The sequence below is a fragment of the Apodemus sylvaticus genome, chromosome 2 (assembly GCF_947179515.1).
Source record: "Apodemus sylvaticus chromosome 2, mApoSyl1.1, whole genome shotgun sequence".
Taxonomy (NCBI): domain Eukaryota; kingdom Metazoa; phylum Chordata; class Mammalia; order Rodentia; family Muridae; genus Apodemus; species Apodemus sylvaticus.
Window position 1 is genome coordinate 61,029,550 of NC_067473.1, and position 25,153 is coordinate 61,054,702.

General features: G+C 41.7%; 1 protein-coding gene across 3 annotated transcripts in view; it reads right to left on the minus strand.

The window, feature by feature from the left end:
- Positions 1-1,049: 1,049 nt before the first annotated feature.
- The window catches only part of Dgki (diacylglycerol kinase iota), a 453,557-nt gene continuing 429,453 nt past the window's right edge, over positions 1,050-25,153 (minus strand). For all 3 annotated transcript variants that reach the window (XM_052173449.1, XM_052173448.1, XM_052173450.1), the window contains exons 31-33: positions 12,971-13,007; positions 11,297-11,396; positions 1,050-7,892 (exon numbers count right to left, since the gene is read on the minus strand). In XM_052173449.1, the coding sequence (XP_052029409.1) occupies positions 7,776-7,892; positions 11,297-11,396; positions 12,971-13,007 (254 nt within the window). In that variant the 3' untranslated portion in view covers positions 1,050-7,775. The remainder of the gene's footprint in view (positions 7,893-11,296; positions 11,397-12,970; positions 13,008-25,153) is intronic.

Here is a 25,153-nt window from a genome sequence, read left to right on the forward strand (position 1 = left end):
TGTGTGTGTGTGTGAGAGAGAGAGAGAGAGAGAGAGAAAGAGAGAGAAAGAGAGAGAGAGAGAGAGAGAGAGAGAGAGAGAGAGAGAGAGAGGAGGAGGAAGAGGAGGAGGGGAAACAGACAGAGATAGTGAAAGAGAGACAGAGAAAGACAGGGAATAAGAATTTCTGCCTCTAAAGGATTTGGCCTATAATTGCAATGAATAATATTTTTCAAAAATGCCCTTAATTCCCCCTAAGAAGTTGCCATCCACTTGTCAGGAAACTGGGAGCAAATGGGCTCTAAGGTTTACTTCAGTCTAAAATAACAGAAAACCAAATCTGGAAAAATTAAAAATTTTTTCCAAATTCCCTCACAAATTAGGATTGACCTTCCTGTGATCAATGAGCTGATTTTTGATTTTCACTTACACACTAGAAGAAACCATTGAAAAACACTTTGTTTCTCAAGGAAGTCCAACTGAGTTTTTCTGGATGCAATGTTTAGAAATGAAAAGTTGTGCATAATAAAGCTACCATCTTTTCATGCCTGTTTTGATCTGTTTTCCCCTTGGTTTCTTGAGTCCACACATTGTTCATCCCTTAGAACTTGGATCTGACAGTACTAAACAACCCATTTCCTTGGGACATTCTTATTCCTAACTTAGCACTGTTTTTTTGTTTTGTTTTGGTTTGGTTTTTTGTTTTGGTTTGTTTTCAGGACCAGATATCCTTGCACAAATTCACCAGTCTGCCCATAGGCACTCCTGGGAGAATATACAATCAGAATGAGAAAACATTAGCTATTCTTTCCACTTCAAGCTCTGCATAGTTTCCCATATGTGTCTTAATGTCTCTGTATGTGATTGTATAGGGTGAACTTTGAACCTACACCCTCCCATAAACAGATCAATCATGCTTTGAATGACAGGGCCATTCTCAACACCCTTTGATATTGTATTCTGAAACAATATTAGCCTTCAGAGGCAAAATAGTGTTTTCATTGAGGGAGGGAGAGAGGCAAGAAGGGAGGGAGAGGGGGGGGAGGGAGGGAGGGAGAGAGGGAGAAAGAGAGAGAGAGAGAGAGAGAGAGAGAGAGAGAGAGAGAGAGGTCTCAAACAAAATAGAGAAGTCATCAAACCTCAGAAGTAGCTTCTTTGCATGAAATCTACCACAATATCCAAACCTTGAACACTTTTTGTGTTTGAAATTTGTTCATGCTGGCATGACTCTGGATAACAAGATCTCTGGAATTCTAAATTTAAGATGTCTCTTGGTTCTACTAAACTTGGCTGTGGCATCGCTGATGGATTTCTTTTGCATGGAGAAACTTTGCATCATGGAAATTTGAACAACAGATCTAAAACTCCACTGAAGGCAAAGGTGGACAATTATTATCCCAGAAAGCATCAATTTGGAATACATTAGTTTGAAATTTCAAGAGCTCTCTAATCTGGCGGGGACCCTGTGACTGTATGATTCTGTGCAAGTTGAATTCACTATGCGGAGACCCAGTTTGTTCATTTGGAATAACATGCCCTTCCCTGCATGGAATGAAATCAGCTATAAAAGCTCAGAACTATAAAAAATGCATCAAACTATCAAAACACTGACTTAAAAAAACTTATGGGAGTTGTTAATAAACAATAGTTTAATTGTTCAAATTACTTCATATTGTAAGCCACATGTGTGTCTTAACAAAGAGCTGAGAAACAAGAGAGTCCCAGTGGTTCCAACTACCAACGGGAGCCAACGACTGGCCTCCAGGTACTGGAACAATGGAAGCAGAGAGAAAACCTATCTCACTGTTTTGTTCTGAATTTCCTCCCACGCAATTACCATGCTGGTACCAGAAGCCAAGGGATTGCCCATGGTGCCTTTCATGTACATTTACTTCGCTTCTAAAGATCCCTGAGCAGAATTTCCTTCTGTGATTAGGTTACAGTTAATTCTAAGAATCTCAGATAATGGCAATTTTTTATATCAGAAAAATGGTAAGATTTCCAATAAGGATTTTCTTGAGAATGTCCAAAAATATTCATCAACACCCAAAATGTTTCCAGAAGAATTTTGAATTTTTATCTCCTTATGTGTTCTCCTTTTCTGAGTTCTTGAATCTGTACTTAGTTTTAAAGTTGTTTTAAATGAGAACTAAAGACCGCCCCCTCCAAGGTTTTAAACTTCCTGGTGTATAAAGTGATTTTAAGAAATAAAGGTTCTCATGAATTTATAAAGATCAAATGTTGCCATCAGACAAAGCTATTTTCAAAATGATGTAAAAATAACAATGTGATTGCAGCGGCTTTGGATCTTGAGTCCCTACTAGTGACATGCCTAAAGATGGCCAAATACCCCCACCTAAGTGCTTCCAGATGTTGAAAGTTTGTAACTCTGTATGCATGCCCATTTCACTATTTGGCAACTCATACTTCATCTTCTTTATATTTAATCAAAACCCACTGAAAATTCTGCTTATTATTCCTGGTTTAGCTCCTGAGGGCTGGGATAAATAAATCTTAGCCTTTGCTTAAGTAGAGTTTCTAACTTTCATCTCAAAGCTTTAGTTTCAAGGATATTTCTTAGAACATTACCAGGATTCCAAGGAAATGGAAATACAAAATAATACTACTGCTTTCCTATTTGACCTTTGCTTGCACAGAACTAAACCATGAGTAACAAACATGACAACGACTCTGGTGAACTTTCAGGACATCCTGAGGTACCCTAGAGTACACACACACACACACACACACACACCCCTTATAGAATTTAAACTATTTATATTTTAGTTTTGGTCTCTGTCTGCAGAAGTAGTTTACCTACTTCATTCACTGAAAATCACAATAAGTGATAAATATTTTGAAAGCAATGTTTTTTTTAAAAAAACTTACAAATAAGACAGGTTTTTGAAAACATGATTGGATGAGCATGATTGAATATATATGCAATCAGAACTTCCTGGAGGAGCACGTCATCCAACATTCAGGTTCTACTATAAAGAATTTGCTTTAATAGTTTTAGGATTGTTCTCTGTTTCCTCTTTGGGACCAGAATAATAAATCTCAATGTTCTTCATGAGCAGATTGTCCAGTGTAGTGTTGTTCGTTTCTTATTTCTGTTTTTAAGGTTCTCGTTAAGCTGCATTAACAGCCTTAAAATCCATAGGCTGCCCTCAGGGTATCACCCATATATAATCCAGTTCTCTGTGTGATGTTAAAAGCACATGTTGCTTACACCATCTGATGTGGAAGGAGTGTCTATGACTGTGACCTCTGAGGTCACTAGAACAAAAAAATAAACTAAAGCATCTCAGACTGCTTCTAAGGATCAACTGGTCACAATTCTATAAGGCGGCCAGGGCCAGCAGGCATGTGCTTGCCCTTTGGACAACACTGGTACTTGCCCCCAAAGGGAAATTTTATCTTGATATATTGTGATCATAACATTTGGGGAAGATTTAGGCAGCTGTGAAACAAAGTGATAGGCGGTGGTGCCAGAAATGCTGCCTCAGCCGGAGACCTGGGGGCCAGGCCATGAGTGAAGACACTGGAGGAAGACATTTCAGCAGCTCACTGCAGAGCTCAGTCCTGAAAAGAACCGAGAGTTGCAAAGGCAGCATTTTTTTTGAGACGTGGGCAGAGGGAGTTTATACTAAATACATATTACAGTGTGTTCAGATAGCTAATTTAATGCATGGTCTTTCTTTCCCTAACACGAACATAATTTAGTTGGAGAGAACAATTAGCAGTCTTAGTTGGTGGTTATGGTGATCCATTTTTAACAAAGATCTATTTTTACCTATAAAGAGCATAACTGAATAAAACACCATGCTGTGCTCAATGATTTAATTAGCTTCTACTGAAAGACAAGCTGCTCCAACCTCAGACCAAACCCAAGTAACTACCCCTTATCCTCAACAACAGCTTGCCCTAGTTAAAGAACATTAGAAAGTTGACCGGGTGCTAGGTTTATAAACTCAGCTTTAAGGCAGTGAGGAGATCATAGAAGAAAAAAATTCTCCTTTACTGCCTTGAGATCTAAAAATAGAATGGACATGCCACAGGGCTCAGGGTGGTTTCATGTATTATGGAAGGCAACATATAAATAATCAGAAGACTTACTGATTATGGACTTTATGACTCTGACAATATCCATGTGCAACTGTAGCAATACAGGGAGAGAAGTAAGCTTGGGAATAGAGGAATAACAATTAACTGAAAATCCTGTTTCTTTACCAGTCATTGCCTATGATGTGTGTTAACTATACACATAAAGATGATTTGCATGCTTTAAAAATGTCTTCTTTTCTAAACATATGCAATATGTGTGTATGGCATATATGCCCATATATGTGTACAAATAAATACATTTCTATTTATGTATGAGTGGATATATGTTGCATGTACAGATATGTGTATATAAGCAAGGCATATCTGACATAACATACAAGCATGTTTGTCCATGTTGGTAGTGTTTCTTGCTGGGTACTGAGATGGGATACCAGCACGGAGGACTCCTTCACGCTGCATGGGATACTTCCCATGGAGTTAGAACATTCATAAAATGCATGTGCTACTTTCATAACTAAACGGTGTGTTCATATAACTAATATGGTAAAATGAAATTGCTATACCTTATTTTCTTAGACATGAATAGCCTAATGATTCTGGCAAATACATGTCATTTCAGAGATCCATTACGTAAAAGAGTCTCTACTAAGTCCCAGGGGAAAGGACTGACCTGCTGAGCATGCAGAACCCAGACCAATGCACCTGGGCAGCTTCTGGAAAAACAGGAAGCAGCAGGGCACGGGCCTTCTACCATATCTTACTCATTTTGCTGCAGCTGAATTCTGCTTCAGAAATCCCACTGGGTTTCAATCATCACCTCTAGGGTGGTAGCAGAAATCTCAAGGCAAGATTCCAAGTCATGCTGCTTATCCTTCTAGGGTAACTAATTCTCCCCTGTCTCTCTTGTGTTGGCGAATGTGCAACTGTCAAGGATTGGGCTAATCGTTCATGGCCTATGTAACACAAGGTCACAAAATTTACCACCTTTACAACTATACAATGCTCTCTTCTAATAACACTTCATTTTTCATGATCTCACCAGCCCTAATTTAAAGAAGAATTCCAGGAAAGATTCAAGAGACCAGACACCAGAGAATCAGCTAGGCCGCCTACCCCTTGCAGAGCATCCCCAGCAGGTGTGTAAAGATTATTTTTTATATGTATGTATTTTTGTGTCTGATAAAGTATGTGGGGCTAAGACTGTACCATTTTCTTCCATACCTCCTGTTGGCTCACTACATGTGATATTATACACCCAAGTGGAGACAGGCACTCCTGGACCACGTGGCTTTAGCTCTTTCTAACGCTCAGAACTGTCTATTGCACATGACAAAGCAACTAAAATGAAACCAAACATCCTACAGGAGGTAGACTTAGAGTTGTTAAAATCACGAAATCTGTGGCTTCTTTGCTCACAATTCCTTGACATCCCCAGTATTAGAGGTGCTATATTTTCCAGACATGGATCATATATAGTATATTGCTCCTCAGCAGATATGCACGATCTAAATTATTTTTAGGGGGTTGAGAATAAATTTCTACAGCATTGGGACCCTTACAGTAGTCAGTACAACTTCTACCTTCATTCTAAGGATTTATTTATCTTAGAGTTATTGGAATTGGCCCATAACCACCTCTATCCTAAATTTTCTCTGGGCTGTTTTGAAATCTTCTCAGAGAAATATGAGATGGTGGCTGATGAAAATATAGCCCTGCATCTCAGCAGTGGCCAGCTGGGTAACCAACTGCTTGGCCAAATGCTTGGCTCAATCTAGGGGGTGGAAGGTTCCACTCAAAGCCAGATTCCAGTCCATTCTAAGGATTATGTTTGTCATCACAATATTTCCTTGACAGCTCCAACAACTGAAAAACTCCCAACAGAAACCCAGTGACTTCAACTCCTGGAAATGATCTAGTCCAGAGAGAGTTCCAGTTCTGAGATGGATGCCTAGAAACACATTATTCTTAGCCAACCCATTTCCCCACAGCTAGATGTGATGCCAAGTTTGATCTTGAAATGACTATCGGGAGTCTCTAGTAATGGGATTCCTACCCACTCAGAGCCTCCTTACACATAATATGGTACCTCACAGCTGTCCTTTCAAATGATGATATGCGATTCTGGTGAGTAAACTGTCCCCGCTGGACTGTGAGGGTAAAGATCACATGCAGAAATGCAGAGGAAGCATTCGATGTAGTTAAGAGAAAGATGGAAGAAAGCAGAAAGAAAAGATTACACACCCCACTTGAATTTGCAACCTACCCCCTGAGTCACGGAGATTTTGGACAGAAAGTTGGATCTTTTCTCTTCCTTCTTATCAGGTCCCACCTAATCCAAGACATGAACAGAAGTGACAATTCTACAAACCATTGCTGCCACAGTGGCTTATATTAAGAAATTTGTGCCAGGAGAAAATAAAGTAGGAAAAGGAACACAATAGACTCCCTTAATACACAGAAAAAGTGGTCATCAGTCATGATCTCAGAACCCAAAAGGTCAGAGGTCAAGCACAGACCAGGAAGGGCCAGGCATCCTGAGAGTCTGTCCGTAGAACTGGTGAAATGAGGCTTTGTGCTTGGATCAAGCCTTCCCTGATGTCATGAAAACTGAACTCTTAGAAAAACACACATCAACCCCCATTCACCACTGTATCCATGAGCCTGTGGTTATTAGCCTCAGCCCAAAATGCCAAAAGCTGTTTTTGTAACATACATTGCTACTTCTATTTTTGCTAAATTTCCCCAGTCAATTAGACTGCTTTCTCTTATTGGTTTACGAAGATTAGGATTGAACGTTTGATTGCTCCGTTTCCTAGATCCCCTGTCCAGGACAGGTGCAATCCTGTCGTTGACACAGCACTTAGAATCCCACGGCTCTGTAAACTAGTTATGGGGCTTCATTGACTCCGTGGCTCATCTCTGCTGTAGCAGAAGGCAAAGATGGCTGCACTCAGGCAGTGCAGAGCTGTACAAACAGCCCAAGCTGAACCAGTCCTTCCTCTCCCCAACAGCCCAGCTGCCTGGGCTACCTCTAGGTAACATCTCTGAAGTACCTCAAGCTCAGACAGCTCCCACACCACCTCACCGTACCCCAGAGACACAGCACACGAGTTAGCATTAGCCCTGTGGCACCTCCCAGCTCCTATGTGATGACACCAGGTTGGAGGAGGGGACATGCAAAGCCACTAGTTAGTCTTGGTACATTTAGTCTGCAAATGGAGGTGGTTTTATAGATATATTTCTGTAAGACATCCGGGAAGGTTTCAAAGATCTTCAGACAATGTTGTGGTTGGAAGACTGAAAATAAAGAGACGAAAGCATATTTTCTAAATCGATGGTGATTACAGTAGAATTATGAGGTACAGGGGAAGGATGAATGCCTAGAGGGAGGACGGAGCAGTGCCATTTACGTGAAAATCCTCAGAATCTTTAAAATAAATTAGATGAGTGAACACAGAAGTTCATGCTACTTGCTAGAAGCAGTAAGGATCAAATATTGTGGAACATGTGCTCCACAAATCTCCGGCAGCCTGCCTCCTTCTCAACGGGCTATCATGTCCTGTTGCACATCCCCGTAGCCCTTAAAATCTGGTAGCATATCCTCAGATAGATCCTTGCAGGAGAGAGGCAGATATGGATTCCATTAGCTTCTTCCAGGGGAGCTGCCCAGTGGCTGGGAGGGCATAGGTGATACGCTTGCTCAAGTTCTTCTTGCCTGTCTACCAGAGTCAAACAGCAGTTTCCAGGTCCTCATGGCCAAGGATCTTATAGTTCTGTCGACTTTCTAGGTAAGCAGCCAAATCTGGGTCCCCGGCCTGCTGTGCTCGTTCTTGGGGTGTCTTTCCCTATAGATAGCAGAAGAAAAACAAACAGCTGGGTTGAGATGGTGTCCATATATAACCGACACAGATTAGCCAAAGATGAGTCACTACAAAGAGTCCTTCCATGTTTGAAGCTTCAGAGCGTATGAGATGCTTCCAAATCTGTTTACATGTACAATCAGAATCATATCAATGTGTGGTGGTAAGTTAAAGGGTAATGGGGAAGGGTATGTCTCCAAGAACAAGAAGTCATAGAGTCTCTGAGACTGTGGGGAGAAACTGTCTGTGTGCAGTGAGTTTGGGGGCCAAGGACTTTTCAGAGGGGGACAGAGGAAACACTGAATTGAAATCATGGAAGCATGGAGTCATGCTTCTAGTTGAGGGTCACTCTTCACTGAACCTGGGAACTGAGCATTAGAAGCTAAGAGGAGGAGTGCCAACTCGCAGATCATCTAGAAGGTTCTTCCTTTGCTAGTTTCAACACCCATTTCCCTAAGAGTTCACTGACTTAGCTTGCACTCAGTACTGAATCGGTAGCTTAAGATTCTTATAACAGGTCTTACACAATCTTACCTTTTCTTGATAATGATAAGGCTGACATCCCTACCTTCCAAATATTCAGAAAAGTGGGGTGAAGTGAACCTCTAAGTGGACTTGTAGTAAATCCTTTGCTAAGAATAAAGATCCCTTAGGATATTGCCTCTATCCTAAGGGTTCCAAAAGAAGTTCCATTCAAGAGCATATTCAGCTTTTATGTAACACTGGGTTACAGAGCAGTAAGATTACAGATTCTGACAAAGGAGTGACGCGCAGCCACGTTACTGTGTGGTAAGGTCTATAGAACATCATTTTGAATGGAAAGTTACAATGTTCAGAACATGTCTGATATGATTCTAACTGGTTTAAAAAACCGAGAGTCAAACAAACATACCTACATGTAAATAGAAATGAAGTTTAATCGTGTTTAGCTCTAAGGGAAGGGATTTCAAGTGACTTTTGTATTTCTTTATGTGCTTTTCTATATGTCTAGTTTTCTGTGAATCATCATTAAAATTAATCGGCTGTTTATATTTCAAGAAATGAATATACTTTTATAATTCAAAATAAGTCTTAAATACCTTGAGTCCATTTATCTAAGAAACTTAAAAAGTAAAAGGCACCTGTCCCCAGGCCAGACCTCATGAGTTCCAGGTTGTTCCTCATGTTCTTATGTCTCTTCCCTGTGTTTCTAGTGGCCCAGCCACTGTGTGATGAGTGAACAGCAACTCTACTGTGGTCCGAATTGCTTTTGCCAAGCCACTCCTCCCTGTGTGACCTGGACTAACCCTGTCTGCAAGGTGTGTGTTTCTGGATTCACTTAAACACTGAAACATTTCAGCGTAATTCCATTTGGGAAGAATGCCACTTAAGCATGTATCTGATATTTGAAGTGCCTGATTAAACAGGTAACAGATTTTATATACACCAAGATATAGCCAAGGTGGTTTTGGTGAGTGGAGGGAGAAGCCAAAGCAGCCAGGGACCCAGGATTCCAATGGGTTGCCAGAGGAGAAGAGAATTCCATGTAATATAACTGATTCAGAAGTGAGAGAGGTCCACTCACAAGGCAACTTATGTCACAAGGTTTGCTGTTAAAGCAATACCCAGAACACACACACACACACACACACTATATATATATATATATTCATCATTTAATGAAATCTAATGTGAGTTTACAACAATGATCAGACTTCTAAAGTCTACATATACATACCATGGCTAGAGTTACTGGCTCAAAACCTGGTCCTGTTTAATAAAAGACCAACCCATATCTTAAGAGTCTCCTTTGGAACTATAGAGATATAATTAGTGGTGTGACTTGCTATTTACTCAAAGTCCTTCAAAACTCTGCATGCTTCTCAGAACAGATGATAGACCCCTATAATTGATTCTCTCTCTCTCTCTCTCTCTCTCTCTCTCTCTCTCTCTCTCTCTCTCTCTCTCTCTCTCTCTCTCTGTGTGTGTGTGTGTGTGTGTCTGTCTGTCCGTCTGTCTCTAGTCCTGTCTCTGTCCTTGCTCCACTCCACTGAGTCACAACAACCCCATTGTCCCTGTATCAGCTCTGTCTCTTGGAGATTCTCTGTCAGTTAAATCTGCTGAGGAAGGCAACAGATCTGAATGGCCTAGACTTTTCCTGGTGCCCTACCTGTACTCATGAACACTTTGTGGTCAAGGTGACTTACACATTCGACCAACAGTCTCTGTCCTCAAGAGCATCTTAATAGGTTCACATACTCAGCAAATTTAAAAGCTCACCTAAGAAAGTAACCACATTTCAAGCCCCCTTGGTATAGGAATCTATCATTTTGAGACAGGAACCCAGGCTATGAAAGTGATACAAGACAGTGAACTCCGTTACTCTTTGTCCCTCTTTATCCTTCTGAGGCAGTGGGATATTCTGTCACCAAATGAGCAGGGCCGACCTGCTTAGACAGTATCAGGCCACAAGTCAACAGAGTTAGTAGTGCAACAGCAAGTCTTCCTCTGGCTTCCTGCTTCCATTCTTGTCAATAAGAGTTTTTCATGCTAACTTCTACCATTGACAGCTATGGAATAATGTAAGAAAACACACATAGAAAGACTCTGGAAATTTAAAGGTAACTGGGGCTAGAAAGAAGGCTCAGCAATTTTGAGCTCTTGCAGAAACTCCAGGCGTGATTCCCAGTATTCACGTGGTAGATCACAACCATTTGTAACTCCAGTTCCAGGGAATATGCTATCTCTCTGGATCTCCATAGACTCTTGAACACATGTGGTACATATCCATATGCTGTCTCACACATAAAAACACACACCTAAAATTAAATAAATAAATTTGGGGGGAAAATACAGAGTAATGTGGATATATCAGGTTTATCATCTCAAGGTGATTTTCCACCGTCTGGGGAAGTTGGCAGGTAGGCAGTCCCTTGGGCAGTCATGCACGGAGCAGTGCAAATCACGGATATTAAATTATGTTGGATTTGTTATTGAAGATGATCATAAATTATATTAGCTTTTTAAAAGACATTAATTTGGGGCTAAAGAGACTTCTTGGTAGCCAGGCCAGGACACTGATTGTGCCTCATCCCCATTCTCTGGCTGTGAGTCTCATTTTTCCACTCCTTGATGACTGCTGTTTCAGTAGAACACCTCTAGTCCCATGCTCCTCTTTAGCATGTGGGGTTTATAAAGTACCACATGCAAACACACACCCTCCCTTTGTGCTTCTACATTTAAACTGCAGTTTCTCTAAATGAAGCACTCTATTTTTTCCTCCTTTTTTCCAAAGCTCCAGGCCCTTCCATGAGCACAGAAAGGACGCCTGTGCTGTGGGCACAAGTGGAGGCCATTGTGCCTGCAATCTCTCACAGTGGGAGGATGCTTGCACGCATTCATCCTGTTACCTTGGAGTCTGTCTGTCTCAGAGATGCTCCTGCATCCACCAGAAGTTGGCATACAGCCCGGTTCCTTTGGCAGGCGGCCTTGTGCAGTGCAGTCTCGCCCCTAAATCAAAGATTAAGAAACCAGGCAAGGGTTGGAGACAGATGAGGTGGCAGAGAAAGCAAAAGGGTGAGGGCCCTACCTTGCCCTGTTCCTGATGCTGTGTGCTCTCTAGCCTCCTCCCTTGAGTAGCTGAGACATATGCTGGCAGCATATATACATGCTAGGGAGGTGACCCAGGCATGTCTGTGAATTCCTCAAGTCACTCATTAACAGACCTAACGTCTAACTTTAGTCTCTTGTCAGAACTGGATGTGGCTTGGGGATAATTTTTAAATCACAACTATTATATTTAGGATACACTCAGTGATACTTAAAAATCAAACTGTGCAGATATGTCTAAAAGCTCAAGGGAGAGCAAGAAGGGAGTTCTATGTAGTTCCCATACTCCCTTCCTTCAAACATGGAAGAAGTCATTATGACTTTCATAAGTATATCCTGAGAACTCAGCTTCAAGAGCCAGGCTGAGTTCTCTCCCTAATCTACCAATATCAGATTACACCGATATTTATTTATTGATAAATAAATAATATTGGATTTATTAAGGGATAAAGGAATATCTGGGAGGCTCTGGAAGACTCCAGCAGAACTCACAGGCTCAAATTCTCCTAAGAATGCAACAGGCTTGAGACCAGTGCATGTGGGAAGTGGCAACAGGAAAAGACAGACGCCCATCCGTCTCACAAGTGGGTAAGGAAGACGATATCACCACTCTGAGTTCCAAGGTATAAAGATTAAACATGCTTCATGAAAAATCAAACGTCGACCACAGTGAAGTCAATGCAGGATGAATGGTATCCCTGCGTACAGCCATGCCAGCACCCTATCTCCGGGGAACAGCGGCTAGTTTTTCTGTGTGCAGCAGCTCATAGCTGCAGCCTATCTCGCTTGCTCTCCCTTCTCCCCATTCCTATTGGCAATCAGTTCCTTGGTTACCAGGTCATTTCTCTCTGAACCCACTCATCTTCATCGCTGGTCTAACTTTTTTGGAACTCCCTAGTAGTTCCCACTCTGGCTTTCAGAGTTAATTGTTGATCTTTTCCTTATTCTTATGTTAGTGAAAGAATAGTTATTTGGAGGTCATAGGAATAATAAAGAAAGACGAAAACAAACATTTTCAGTTTAGGAACCATCCCAAAGCTGATAACTGTTTGAGTAACTCTGCTTCCAGCTCTCCAGGGGTGGTATATGACTGGTTCTATTAGACTGACAAACAGAAGGTGTGCCATTACATGCAGCAAATGTCTTAAGGTATCAGGGCTTCATTTTCTCACAAATCCTATGTGAGAAAAATGCCGCATTTGGTGGAGATGAAGATGTATGTACTTACTTATTGTCAGCAGTCCCAGTCCCAGTGTAAAAGATGCTCCAGGTTATGAAAGGGATAGTACTGACTATGTATATAATTATCACAATAGAAATTACTGGGTTTTGTTGTAAAGCAGATTACCCCTGTACATCTAAACACTTTAAAATTGGATTTTAATCTGTGAAATTAAAACCATCTGCTATGCCTCATGGACTAGATATACTTTGAACAGAACTGTTTAGACTATACAAGGAAAGGCAACACTCACGTTTCACTGTCTGCCATATCCAGTAATTCTGCAGGTCCTAAACAATAACAAAAAAGTGAGATGTCAAAAATATAACCCAAAACTAACTGTTGGCGGAAAAATCTGCATGTGAATAATTTATATGACCAGGAAAATACTAACTGAAAAAATAAAATTGGTAACAAGGTTAATCATAAGACAATGGGAGAGTAAGAACAGTATCACCAGTTTCCCAAACCACACCAGTCAATATGTACAAAATTGGAGAGTGAAAGGATGATGTTGCCTTATCAAGACTCTTTCCAGGAGGACTGGAGAGATGGCTCAGTGGATAGGAAAGCCTGCTATGAAAACAAGAGGTTCTGAGTTCAAATCTCCAACACAAAAATTTAAGAAAATGTTTATAGAGCTGGGCATGGCCCTGTATGCCTGTAACCATAGCAATGGTAGGGAAAGCAAGGTAGATCCCAGGACCTTAGTGGACAGGCAGCTTACCCAAGTATGAGAGACCCTGTCTCAATGAAATGATACAGAGAGTTGTGAGGAAGACAGCTGAAATCCTCCCTGGACATCCTCATGGATGGATGTACCCACATGTATAAGTGTGGAGCCACCATGCACATGACACATAGACACACAGGACACAGGCACACACACAGTCACACAGACCTACACACAGTGAAATTGAAGAAAGGAAATTATTTGGAAAAGAATAACTGAAAACTCATCGTCTCAGTAGGTGAAAGACAACCAAGTGGACTTTGGTCTCTTTCACTCTCCAGCTTCAGGAGAGGGCTTCCATTAGTGTAATGAGAAAAGTTAAAACACACACACACACATTGTCTCATAGCTATATTTTTGAAATAGGATTAAAGTCTACTTTTTGAACATTTCCATTTTCAAAATGGAGTAACTGTCATGGATACATCTCAGTTGATTGCATGACAAGGCCCCCAAGTGTTAGATGGGAAATGTATAATGTGCTGGCCTTTCTCTTTCTCAGTGTCTGGTTAGCAATTAATTCCCTTCTTCTGTAAACATCTTTGGGATCTTTGTCATTCTACTGTCTGATTACTGCTTCCTTCTTTGAAATCCCTCTCCTGTTTATGCTGAAGGCATCAGTTAGACACAGAAGCCCCTCTGAGCTCACACCATTCTCTTCCAATATGGCGCCGACTCTTTATGTATAGGTTCTACTTGTCATACTGAAGGGAGAGAAGTTATGAGCCATATGGAAACCATTCAAGGCAAGTCGAGATTGATAATTACATGATCTGACGTGACACTTGTCCAACTGTTAAAATCATCAGCTTAGCTGTTTTTCTGTACACTGAGACTCTAATAAACCTCTTGAAACTTTGTCTTATGCTTTTTTGTTGTTGTTGTTGTTTTGTTTTTCAGCACTGTGTCCTCCCTTGGTACTGACTATTGACTCTGGTCCTTAGAAAATGCTTAAATGTTTGAGTTGATGAATAAATCTGCTTGAGAGTTCCAAATATGGTCCTGGTACCAAAGACAGTCTATTCTTAAGAGACATGACCCTTGAGATTTGTGACCCATGTTGGTAGAGAGTATTATCATTGAAAATTATTATATATAATGTAAAAAGAAGTAAAGAAGAGGTTATAAGTTTTTAATCATGACTACTTCTGGCAGGGAAGTGGTTGAGAAAGTCAAGAATCCTTGTAACTCTCCTGATCATGAGAAAGCTAAGTCACCTTGAATCTTCCTATGGAATGCAGCTAGCATGCAGAAACCATTGCTAAATAGACTATTAAAGCTACATATCATCACTAAACTTCCATATATCCTGTCTATTAATTAGTCTCAAATGTTTAGATGGTGTTCATGGCCTTCCTCATGGAATTCCCCCTCCTTAGTGTATTGATGAGGTTCCACCTGTTCGCCTAAAAACTAGCAATTGCCTACCTGTGTATTTCTCAGTCCTTCCCCAATTCTAAGCCTGTTTCCCAATCTCCCTATCCATGATAGCCTTCCCTCTCCCAACCTTGTTCCTAAAACTAAAATGTTCCCCAAAGCCCAATTGTGACAAGGTCATTCACAAATGTCCAAAGAGACCTTTGACAAATGAATTCTAAGCCTTCTCCGGGTCCTATGCTGTGTACAGGTTCTACCTTATGGTATGTATTTCTCTTAAAATGTATGTCTCGATTGCTTAACTGAATTATTCTAAATCTCTGGAAGATAAGAATCACGTTATTGTTTCCATCTGCCTCTAAATTATATAAATGTTGCATTAATAATTCTATGGATCCTTTAATGGTAACATTTACCCTTCACTTTGAGTTCTCAGAGTCAATAACAATCTGAACTACTGAGTAGAAGTGCCTGGCACCCCTTAAATGCTTCATAAACGTTAGTGTAACAACTGCAGTGCTTTGGGGCACACCACAGTTGAACAAATTAAGTCAAAACACTGAGCCATCTGTGAAGGAAGGGGACATAAAAGGGCCACCTCACTCTCACTTCATCGGAAGCCACTTGTTGACTCCGTTTCCGGAGCTCCACACACTCCAGGCTTGTTCAGTTTCTGATAGGAGAGCCACAACAAGATCAGGAGCAAGGGGGGTGGGGCACAGGCCCTCAAGTTCCATCCAAAGAGCGCCTGCTACCTTCAGAGAGCACTTTAAGCCATTTATTTAGAGAAGAATTCCAGGAACATAGCATCACAGCTTTACCTGGCAGCTGAATTGCCTGACACTGCTGCCCTCTATGCAGTGACTAAGGCAACAAAGACCTTGCAGCACTTTTTCCTTTATTCTTCGCCACAGCGAGTCCCAAGACTTGCTGGGTCTACGCTTCTGTATTGGTAAGGGACCCCAGAGCATTTTAACTGGGCTAAGACAGCAACAGTTTAACAATCTAAAGATGAAGATGAGGAAAAGGACTTCCTTCCTCATACTAGCTGACCAGAATTACCACAACTGCAGCTCTGAGTGATCCCACAATGATTATCCAGCCTGGCTCAGGCACCCCTGTGACTAGCCAGGGTTCCTCTCCTGTTCCTTTAATACCCTGTAGCTGGCAGAGGTAGGAGAAAAAGTCACCAATGCTGGAAACTGGCACCGTGCTCTTACACACTCCACTTAAGTGTTTAGAAAGTGCCTCTGAAATGACGGGTACCATTAACCCAATGCCCAAGATCCTCCGTGACGTAAATCATAGGATGGTTAAAGAACATTTAAAACGCTGGCAAGCCAGTTTGTGACTTAGTCAACTGCCTTATTGATTCTAGGATGTTCTAATAAAGGCAGACTCGAGAGGAAAGGTCTTCAACTGAGCTGGGTTTCCCGTAGTTGGTCTCTGTAAAGAGACATTCTGTAATGTCTGAGTCTTTGTATTGTGGCTCTTCTGCATCTGTCCTGGACTTGAATCCATGCAGTGTTCAGAGTGTGTAGTTGGTTACTTGTTGACGTTTCTTACTGTATCAGTGAAATACACATTGTCATGTTAGTTGTTGCCATGAATTTCTCGATGGGATGGATTTTCCCCCAGTATTTCAATAAATATTAATATGTCAAAACAAACTAACAAACAAACAAAAGAACAACAACAACAAAGACACTGGCAAGCAAATCACCAATGCAAGTGAGGAATGGGCAGCAGGAGATCACGCCAGGTGGGAGCAGAGACCTGTGTGTGAGAGCGCTGGAACTGACTGTGAATCCCATTCCTGTAACTGGGCCACTTCTCTGACCTCCTAGTTACAATGACTTGATATGCTGGGGTGGGATGGTATCCAAGGGATGCCCCCTTCTCAGTGGTGAAGGGCAGGGAGGATGGGGGTCCTAACAGGGACCTGAAGAGGGTGCTGTGACCTGGGTGTATATGCGTCGCATGGCAACAATGGCAGAGGCATCCATGGCAGAACAGCTGAGTACCGGCCTTCATCCCTCCTGGCTTGTACCGCCCACCTGTGGGGACCTGGGCTTTAACACCGTGCTGACCTAGTCAGCAGTCTTGATGTGCAGCTTGAAGAATGGGTGGCAAAAAAGATACAAATAGTCAATGAAACCCACACCAGCTTTCTTTTGAAAGACAAAATGCATTTAAAAAACAGCACCTAAATTTTTTACTGTCTTTTTCCAACGTGTACCAATGGTTGAGAGCTGGACTTGGGATTTATTTTATATATATATATATATATATATATATATATATATATATATATATATATATATATATCCCCATTATGGATTCTCTATGAGCTTTCCTCCAGGGAATCTGAAATAAGAACACTAAACTATGAACAGATAATTCAGTTTTCTGCCTATACAAAGGCATCTGTGGTGGTAGAAATGATAATGTGCCCCCAATCTCAGGCATTTTCAGTCTTGGTCCTCAGTTGGTGATGTTGTTTGGGGAGGCTTAGGTGTTACATATTTGCTGGAGAAAGAGCATCACTGAGGGCAGACCTGGAGGTTCACAAAGCCTCTGCCACTTTTGGTTTGTTCTCTCTGCCTCATGCTTGCAGTTTAGGATATGAGCTCTCAGCTACACGCTCCGGCTGCCGTGCCTGCCGCATGTGACTGCATTTCACTTCTATGAGGGACTCTAACCTAGAATCGTAAGACCAGTAACCCGTTCTTCTAGAATTTACATTGTCATGGTTTTCATCACAGCAACAGAAAAGTAACTGACAGAGCACCCTTGCATCTCTGTCCCTCCAAGTTGGCTTTTGTTTTGTTTTGTTTTGTTTGTTTGTTCTTTTCTTTTCAATCTCACAGCTATCCTGCACCAGAAGATAAGTGTGAAGTCTTTATTGAAGGACTAGGGTAGAATTCCTCTAAGAAAGTTTCACCTTGAATGCAGAAACAGAAACTGTATCATACACTTGCATGAATTTGGGCAGATAACTGAGCCTCAAGTGTCTCCGTTTTTACTCCCTATCCAAAGGAGATAAGTAGAATTTACTGTGTAGAGTTGTAAGGATTTACATTTAATATCTAGAACCATACATTTTTAGCAGCAATGGGGTACTATATTTAATTTTCAAAAGTGTCTCGGACAGAAATATCACTTTAAAAAAACCAAGTGGTGAATGATGGTTTAAAACTATGTTGCATCCCAGTCAATATTGGATATTTTTGTTTTTCCCTTCAGAGAAAGACCCGCAGCAGAAACATGGATTTAAAACACTGTAGCATATAGGGAAAGGTATGGAAATCGGGGACTTGTATTAGTTTCTTTTCATTTCTCTGTGGAAAAGTACACAGCAGAAGCAAAATAGGGAAGGAAGAATGTATTTGGACTCATGTTTCAGAGAGAACAGGGCATCATGATGGGGACAACACGGTGATGGGAACACCTGGGCCATGATGCCACAGGCATGCGGGGGTGCTTATTCCATAGGACCAGCCAGAGAGCACTGGTTGGCCTTTTGTCATCAAGCCCCAGCTACCTCTCTGCCTCCTAAGGTTCACAACTGCTCAAAATAGCACTACCAGCTGGGGATCCACGTGCTCACACATGTGAAAAATACATGAGCCTGTGAAGAACATTGTATATATTCAAGCCATAAAACACACACACACACACACATACACACACACACATCCTGTTCACACACACATATCCTGTTCACATGACTTTATCATCTGTAGTGTATATGTAATATATGATGGGCCTCTTATAACACACATTCTTTAATTTGCCTCCTACTGCATCCAAATCCCCTCTGCTCTTTCTTCCATTGTCCCACAGACTCCCTCCCAGGACCTCATTTCCCATGAATCTCCCTGATGCTGCCAACAGACCATTCCAAATCCTCCCCTGTCACAGGACAAAGACTGCACAGATGTGGCGGGAGCTGGCACTGGGAATGCTAACAGCACTGTCATCCTGTCTCAGCAGGATGGGAGTCCTTTCTCTCTGGGTCCAGAAGAAAAAAAATGGGAGGAGGGTGAAAAAAAAAGAAAAGAAAGACTGAAGTCAGTAAAGGAGGGAAGACAAAAAATACTCTATTGAAATAAAGAGGAAATGCATGAGTGGGGTTTCTATCTGGGGAAACAGTAGGGGGCAGCGGAGTGGGCACAGCAAGAATAAAAACAAAAGACCAGAATGCTGGGTAGTAAAGGAAGAAAAGCACACAAAAGTCTTAGAGGGGTGAACTAGGGGGAGGCAGCAGTAACAATGATGGTTGAAAGGAGCTGAAAGGCAGGAACCACTGAGAGATCTCTGCTGGAATCCCTGGGTGCACAGCCTCTGCCCTGTCTCTGGAATTGTTCCCCCTCAGCCTCCTCCTTATTTGCTTTCAGGCCCTGAAATGCCCAGATTCCAGCTTTTTCTTTTTCAATAAAAGAAAGCAGTGTTTTGCATGTCTGAGAGAAGTCCAAAGGAAGATGCCTCCTATGGCTTTCTCACAGCGCACCACACAGCCCACTCACAGCCCAGAGCCCATGGCCATCTTAAAGGAGCCTCTGAAGGAAAGGGATTGCTGGTGCTTGAGATAACTCATCTCTCAGGGATCTGGATCGGAAGGTGTCCTCCTGGATGCAGCTCACACTCCTCTCCCTAAACATCCAGTGAAGGGACAAAGCAGAGTGGAGCTCAGAGCAGGAGGGATGCTGTGAGCTGAAAGCCAACTCAAAGAACCATCCAGAAGATGACTCGGGTACCCTGAAAGAGCCCAGCAGGTCTCAGATCCATGGTCAGGAAAGGCTGGGTACAGTCAGAATGTGACAGGACAAGACAGTGCAGAGGTCCCTCCATCTTGTATTCTTACTTAGCCTATTTCAGACTTAACTGGAATTTGATCTCCTTGGTAGAGAATCCATTGGAAAATTACCCAACCAACTGTATTCTGAGACCTGAGGCCACAAGGCCCCACCTAGCTTAGCTTAGCCTCTGTTAAATGGCTTGTCTGTATAAACTTCCTGCCACAGCTGATGAGAGAAATATTGAGATATAGATTTTTACCTTTAAAAGCCACTTGGTCTAAATGCTTGAGGTTACACTTAGATCCCAAATACCAGAGTGCAGTCCCAGCTGGTTAGAATAAAGATTTCTCAATTGGCTCTAAACCATGTCAAGTAATCATCTATGGTGGGCTCCTGGTAACAGGGTCTTTGAGAAGAACTGTAGGATTTCTATTATCTGAAGCCATTGGAGAGACTGAGTCAAACTGATACATGCATGTGCACAAGCATGTCAAGAGATCACAGGGATGGAAATGGAGAGGACCCCGAGGAAAAGAAGTCCGGTGACAAGCCCAAAGTGGGATCCAGCTCAAGGGGAGGTCCCAAGACCTGACACTAATACTGAGGCTATGGAGCGCTCACAGAAAGGGACCTAGCATGACCACACTCCAGAAGACCCAACAAGCAGCTCAAAGAGTCAGATGCAGATATTTGCACCCAAGTAATGGACAGCAGCAGCTGACCACTGTTGAATGAGGAAAGGCTAAAAGAAGCTGAGGAGAAAGGCGACCCTGTAGGAGGACCAGCAGTCTCAATTAATCTGGACCATGAGATCCCTCAAACACTAGACCACCAAACAGGCAGCATACACCAGCTGACAGGAGGTACCCAACACACATACAGCAGAGGACTTCAGCGTCTGTTCGTTCAGAGATGATGCACCTAACTCTCAAGAGACCGGAGGCCCCAGGGAGTTTAGAGGTTAAGTGGGATGGTGGGTGGGGACATCCACGTGAAGACAGGGAGGTGGGGAAGAGTTATGGGATTTGGAACAGTCAGAGGGTAGATGGGGGGGATAAAATATGGAGTGTTAAAAAATAAATACATAAATTTAATTTAAAAAAAGAGAATTTTTTAAGCATAAACATTCCTGTTATTTTCCAGTACTACCATCAACACTAAGTCAGAAGCGGTTCTGTCAATATGCAGAGAGCTCATTAAGAGCTGTGGACCAAGTATGCCCAGGGTAATGCCTTCCCTTTACCTCCTGACTTGAAGAACCCTTTGCTTTAAAGGGCGTTCTGTCATTTAGGAGTGGTGAATGGTTCTGCAAAGAAAGTTTATGATTTCAAAATGCACAGGTTAGCTGGGAGTGGGAGAAAACACTTCTAATCCCAGCACTTGTTAGACAGAAGGGGAAAATTGCTACAAATTTGAGGCTAGCCTGTCCAAAGAATTTCAGGCTAGCCAGGGCTGTGTAGAAAAATTCTGTCTCAAATCAGATGGCCATCTTCTGAACTTTGTGCAACTGGGGACTTTTCATAAAATCCCCATTGATAAGTGTGTCTTTAATTACTGTCCATGAGCAATATTCCAAAATTTGCTTCTGCTCCTCCTCAGCTTTTTGGAAAAATCACCACAGAAAACAGAATAAGCCCATGGTGCCTGTGTGCAGCAGAAATCGTACCACTTTGTCATTTGCAAGTCTTGCCCTGAAGTAGTGGAGGATCAGGAGAGCAGAGGAAGGAATGAAGCCTGCAGCAGGCTCAGCACCATGGTTCATCTTCCTAAGGCAGACAGAAGTAGGACCCGGTGTACTGGGAAAAGCCATTCTCCAGCACCATCTGCTCTAACACCACACACTCTCCTTCCATTGTTCTGACCATAGCTCCAGACAAGAGTTCAGACAAACTCTTCATAGTGAGAAAGATGTAGGAAGAAGAGTCTGAAATGACTGGTATTCTAATATCTATTTTACAAGGTCCTTGCAGAAATTAAATTATGTGTTGTATTCTGTACATGCATCTGATCTATTATGTGAGCTTGACAAATGGTACCTGCGTAATCTGTATGTAGCTTTATAGCTGGACCTAAAACATTCACATTCAACTGTGTTGAATTTATTTGTACACCTAATTATTGTATCTTTCCCCAGCCTGCTAATGCTTGAAAATATCAAATCCGTTTTTCTCTCAGTGCAGATTTGTGTGTGTCAGTCTATAGCAAACAGTTTCTGTTACTCCACATAGATTCCCTGAAAAAATGAATGAATGAATGAATTAATTAATTAATGTGGGAGGATTAAGTGAAAGGATGCAAGTGTCCCTAGGTACATAAAAGGAGAAGCAAAGGGTGAGAGGACCCATTAATATGCCTTCCGTCTGAGGCCTATATGTCTGTGCAAAGGAAGTGTGAATGATGGGAGAGATGGCTTGGGAGGTAAGAACACTGGCTGTGTAAAGTAAGCAGTCTCAACATCAGTGACCCAAGAGGGTCACCTAGGCTTTCTGTGGACCCAGGTCTCAACAACAGTCTTTCATTTATTTGTCCTTAAACATCTCCAAGTGAGCCCTTTCCCCCTTCTACCCAACACCCCTGGTTTTCTCCATTTCTAGTCACATTATAAGCATGAGAACTTGAGTGGTGTTCCTTTATATTTCCAAAGGGCTTCTGAAGGCAGATGCTAAACCAACAGCCCCCATATTGGGAATGATCTAAGACCAACCTGCAGACCCAGTTAGTTCACATTCTAGGAGGTGAGGTTGATGGGCCACATGGAGCATGGCAGCAGCAGGCTCTTTTCAGGAGAATGAAGTAGACTTGGGAAAAACACAAATAAGAATCAAACCACAAAAACTAAGAAACTAGAAAAACTGGGTATGACAAACACAGGAATCCGCAGAAGAATGGAGATTCATGGATTGGTGGGGTTAATATAGTAAAAAACAGCCATCTTGCCTAAAGCAATCTACTGATTCAATACAATCCCCATCAAAATTCCAACTCAATTCTTCATAGAGTCAGAAAGAGCAATTTGCAAATTTATATGGAATAACAAAAATTCCAGGATAGAGAAAACTATTATCAACAATAAAAGAACCTCTGGTGGAATCACAATCCCTGACCTCAAGCTATACTACAGAGCAATAGTGATAAAAACTGCACGGTGTTGGTACAATGACAGGTAGGTTGATCAATGGAATAGAACTGAAGATTCAGAAATCAACTCATACACCTATGGTCACTTGATCTTTGACAAAGGAGCTAAAACCATCCAGTGGAAAAAAGACAGCATTCTCAACAAATGGTACTGGGTCAACTGTCAGTCAACATGTAGAAGGATACAAATTGATCTATTCTTATCTCCATGTACAAAGCTCAAGTCCAAGTAGATCAAGAACTTCCACATAAAACCAGATACACTGAATCTGATCTAATAGAAGAGAAAGTGGGGAAGAACCTGGAACACATGGGCACAGTGGAAATTTTCCTGAAGAGAACTCCAATAACTTATGCTCTAAGATCAAGAATTGACAAATGGGACCTCATAAAACTGCAAAGCTTCTGTAAGGCAAAGGACACTGTCTATAGGACACAATGGCAACCAACAGATTGGGAAAAGATCTTTACCAATCCTACATCCAATAGAGGCCTAATATCCAATATATACAAAGAACTCAAGACTCCAGAGAACCAAAAAGCCCTATTAAGACATGGGGTGCAGAGCTAAACAAAATATTCTCAACTGGGGAATACCAGATGGCTGAGAAACACCTAAAGAAATGTTCAACATTCTTAATCATCAGGGAAATGCAAATCTAAACAACCCGAGATTCCACCTCATACCAGTCAGAATGGATAAGATCAAAAACTCAGGGGATAGCAGATGCTGGAGAGGATGTGGAGAAAGAGGAACACTCCTCTGTTGCTTGTGGGATTGTAAGCTGGTAAAACCACTCTGGAAATCAGTTTGGCAGTTCCTCAGAAAATTGGACACAGTATTACCTGAGAACCCAGTGATACCACTCCTGGGCATATACCCAGAAGATGCTCCAACATGTAACAAGGACACATGCTCCACTATGTTCATAGCAGCCTTATTTATAATAGTCAGAAGCCGGAAAGAACCCAGATGTCCCTCAATGGAGGAATGGATACAGAAAATGTGGTACTTTTACATAATGGAGTACTACTCAGCTATTAAAAACAATGAATTCGTGAAATTCTTAGGTAAACAGATGGAGCTAGAAATATCATCCTGATTGAGGTAACCCAGTTTAGAAAAGAACACACACAGTATGCACTTGCTGTTAAGTGTATATCAGCCCAAAAGCTCAGAATACCCAAGATACAACTCATAGGCCACATGAAGCTCAAGAAGGAAGACCAAAGTGAGGATACTTTGATCCTTCTTGGAAGGTGAATCAAAATACCTATGGCTCACAGCTAACCAATAGACTGAGCATAGGGTCCCCAATGGAATAGTCAGAGAAAGGAACCAAGGAGCTGAAGGGGTTTGCTTCATTGCTTATTGTAGGAGGAATAATAATATGTACCAACCAGTACCCCTAGAGCTCCCAGGGACTAAACCACCCACCAAAGAGTACACATGGAGGAACCTATGGCTCCAGCTACATATGTAGCAGAGGATGTCCATTTCAGACATCAATGAGAGGAGAGACCATTGGTCCTATGAAGGCCAGACACCCCAGTGAAGGGGAATGCCAGGTCAAGAAAGTGTGGGGGAGGGTTGGTAAGCAGGGGGAGGGGAAAGGGATGGGGGTTTTATGAGGGGTAATGAAGAAAGGGGATGCCATTTGAAATGTAAATAAAGCAAATATCTAATAAAAAAGAAACCACAAAAACTAAGAAACTAGAAAAACTGGGTAGGACAAACACAGTAATCTGCAGAAGAATCAACCACAAATATAGATTACCCAGCTGAGTCCAAACAAATAATTTATTAAAAAAAAAAAAACTCTAAAAAAAAAAAAGAGTGTCTATTAAGTGGAAGACGGGACTTTCGGGGAGTGGGGGGAGGGCTAGAAAAGGGGAAATCATTTGAAATGTAAATAAAAAATTATATCGAATAAAAAAAACTCTACAAAATAAAGACAACTATGCCAGGCCTTATTTAGTTAATTAAAATTTAACTTAAATTAAATAAATTAAAATAGGGACTGGAGAGATGGCTCAGTGGTTAAGAGCACTGGCTTCTTTTGCAGAAGAGAAAGGTTCAAATCCCAGCACCCACACAGTGTCTGACAGCCATCTCTAACTCCTGTTCAAGGGGATCTGATTCCCTTTACTGACCTCCACAGGGACAAGACACACACATGGTAAACAGGCATACATTCAGGAAAAAAACCATTAATACAAAAAATAAATGAATGAAGATATAAATTGAAAAATAATTTAATTAACTTTATTTTAATTATTTATGTTTGAGACAAGGTCTTACTCTGTAGCCTTGGCTGGCCTAGAACTCACTATGTGGACCATGTTGTCTTCAAACTCATAGTAATCCACTTGACTCTGCCTGCTG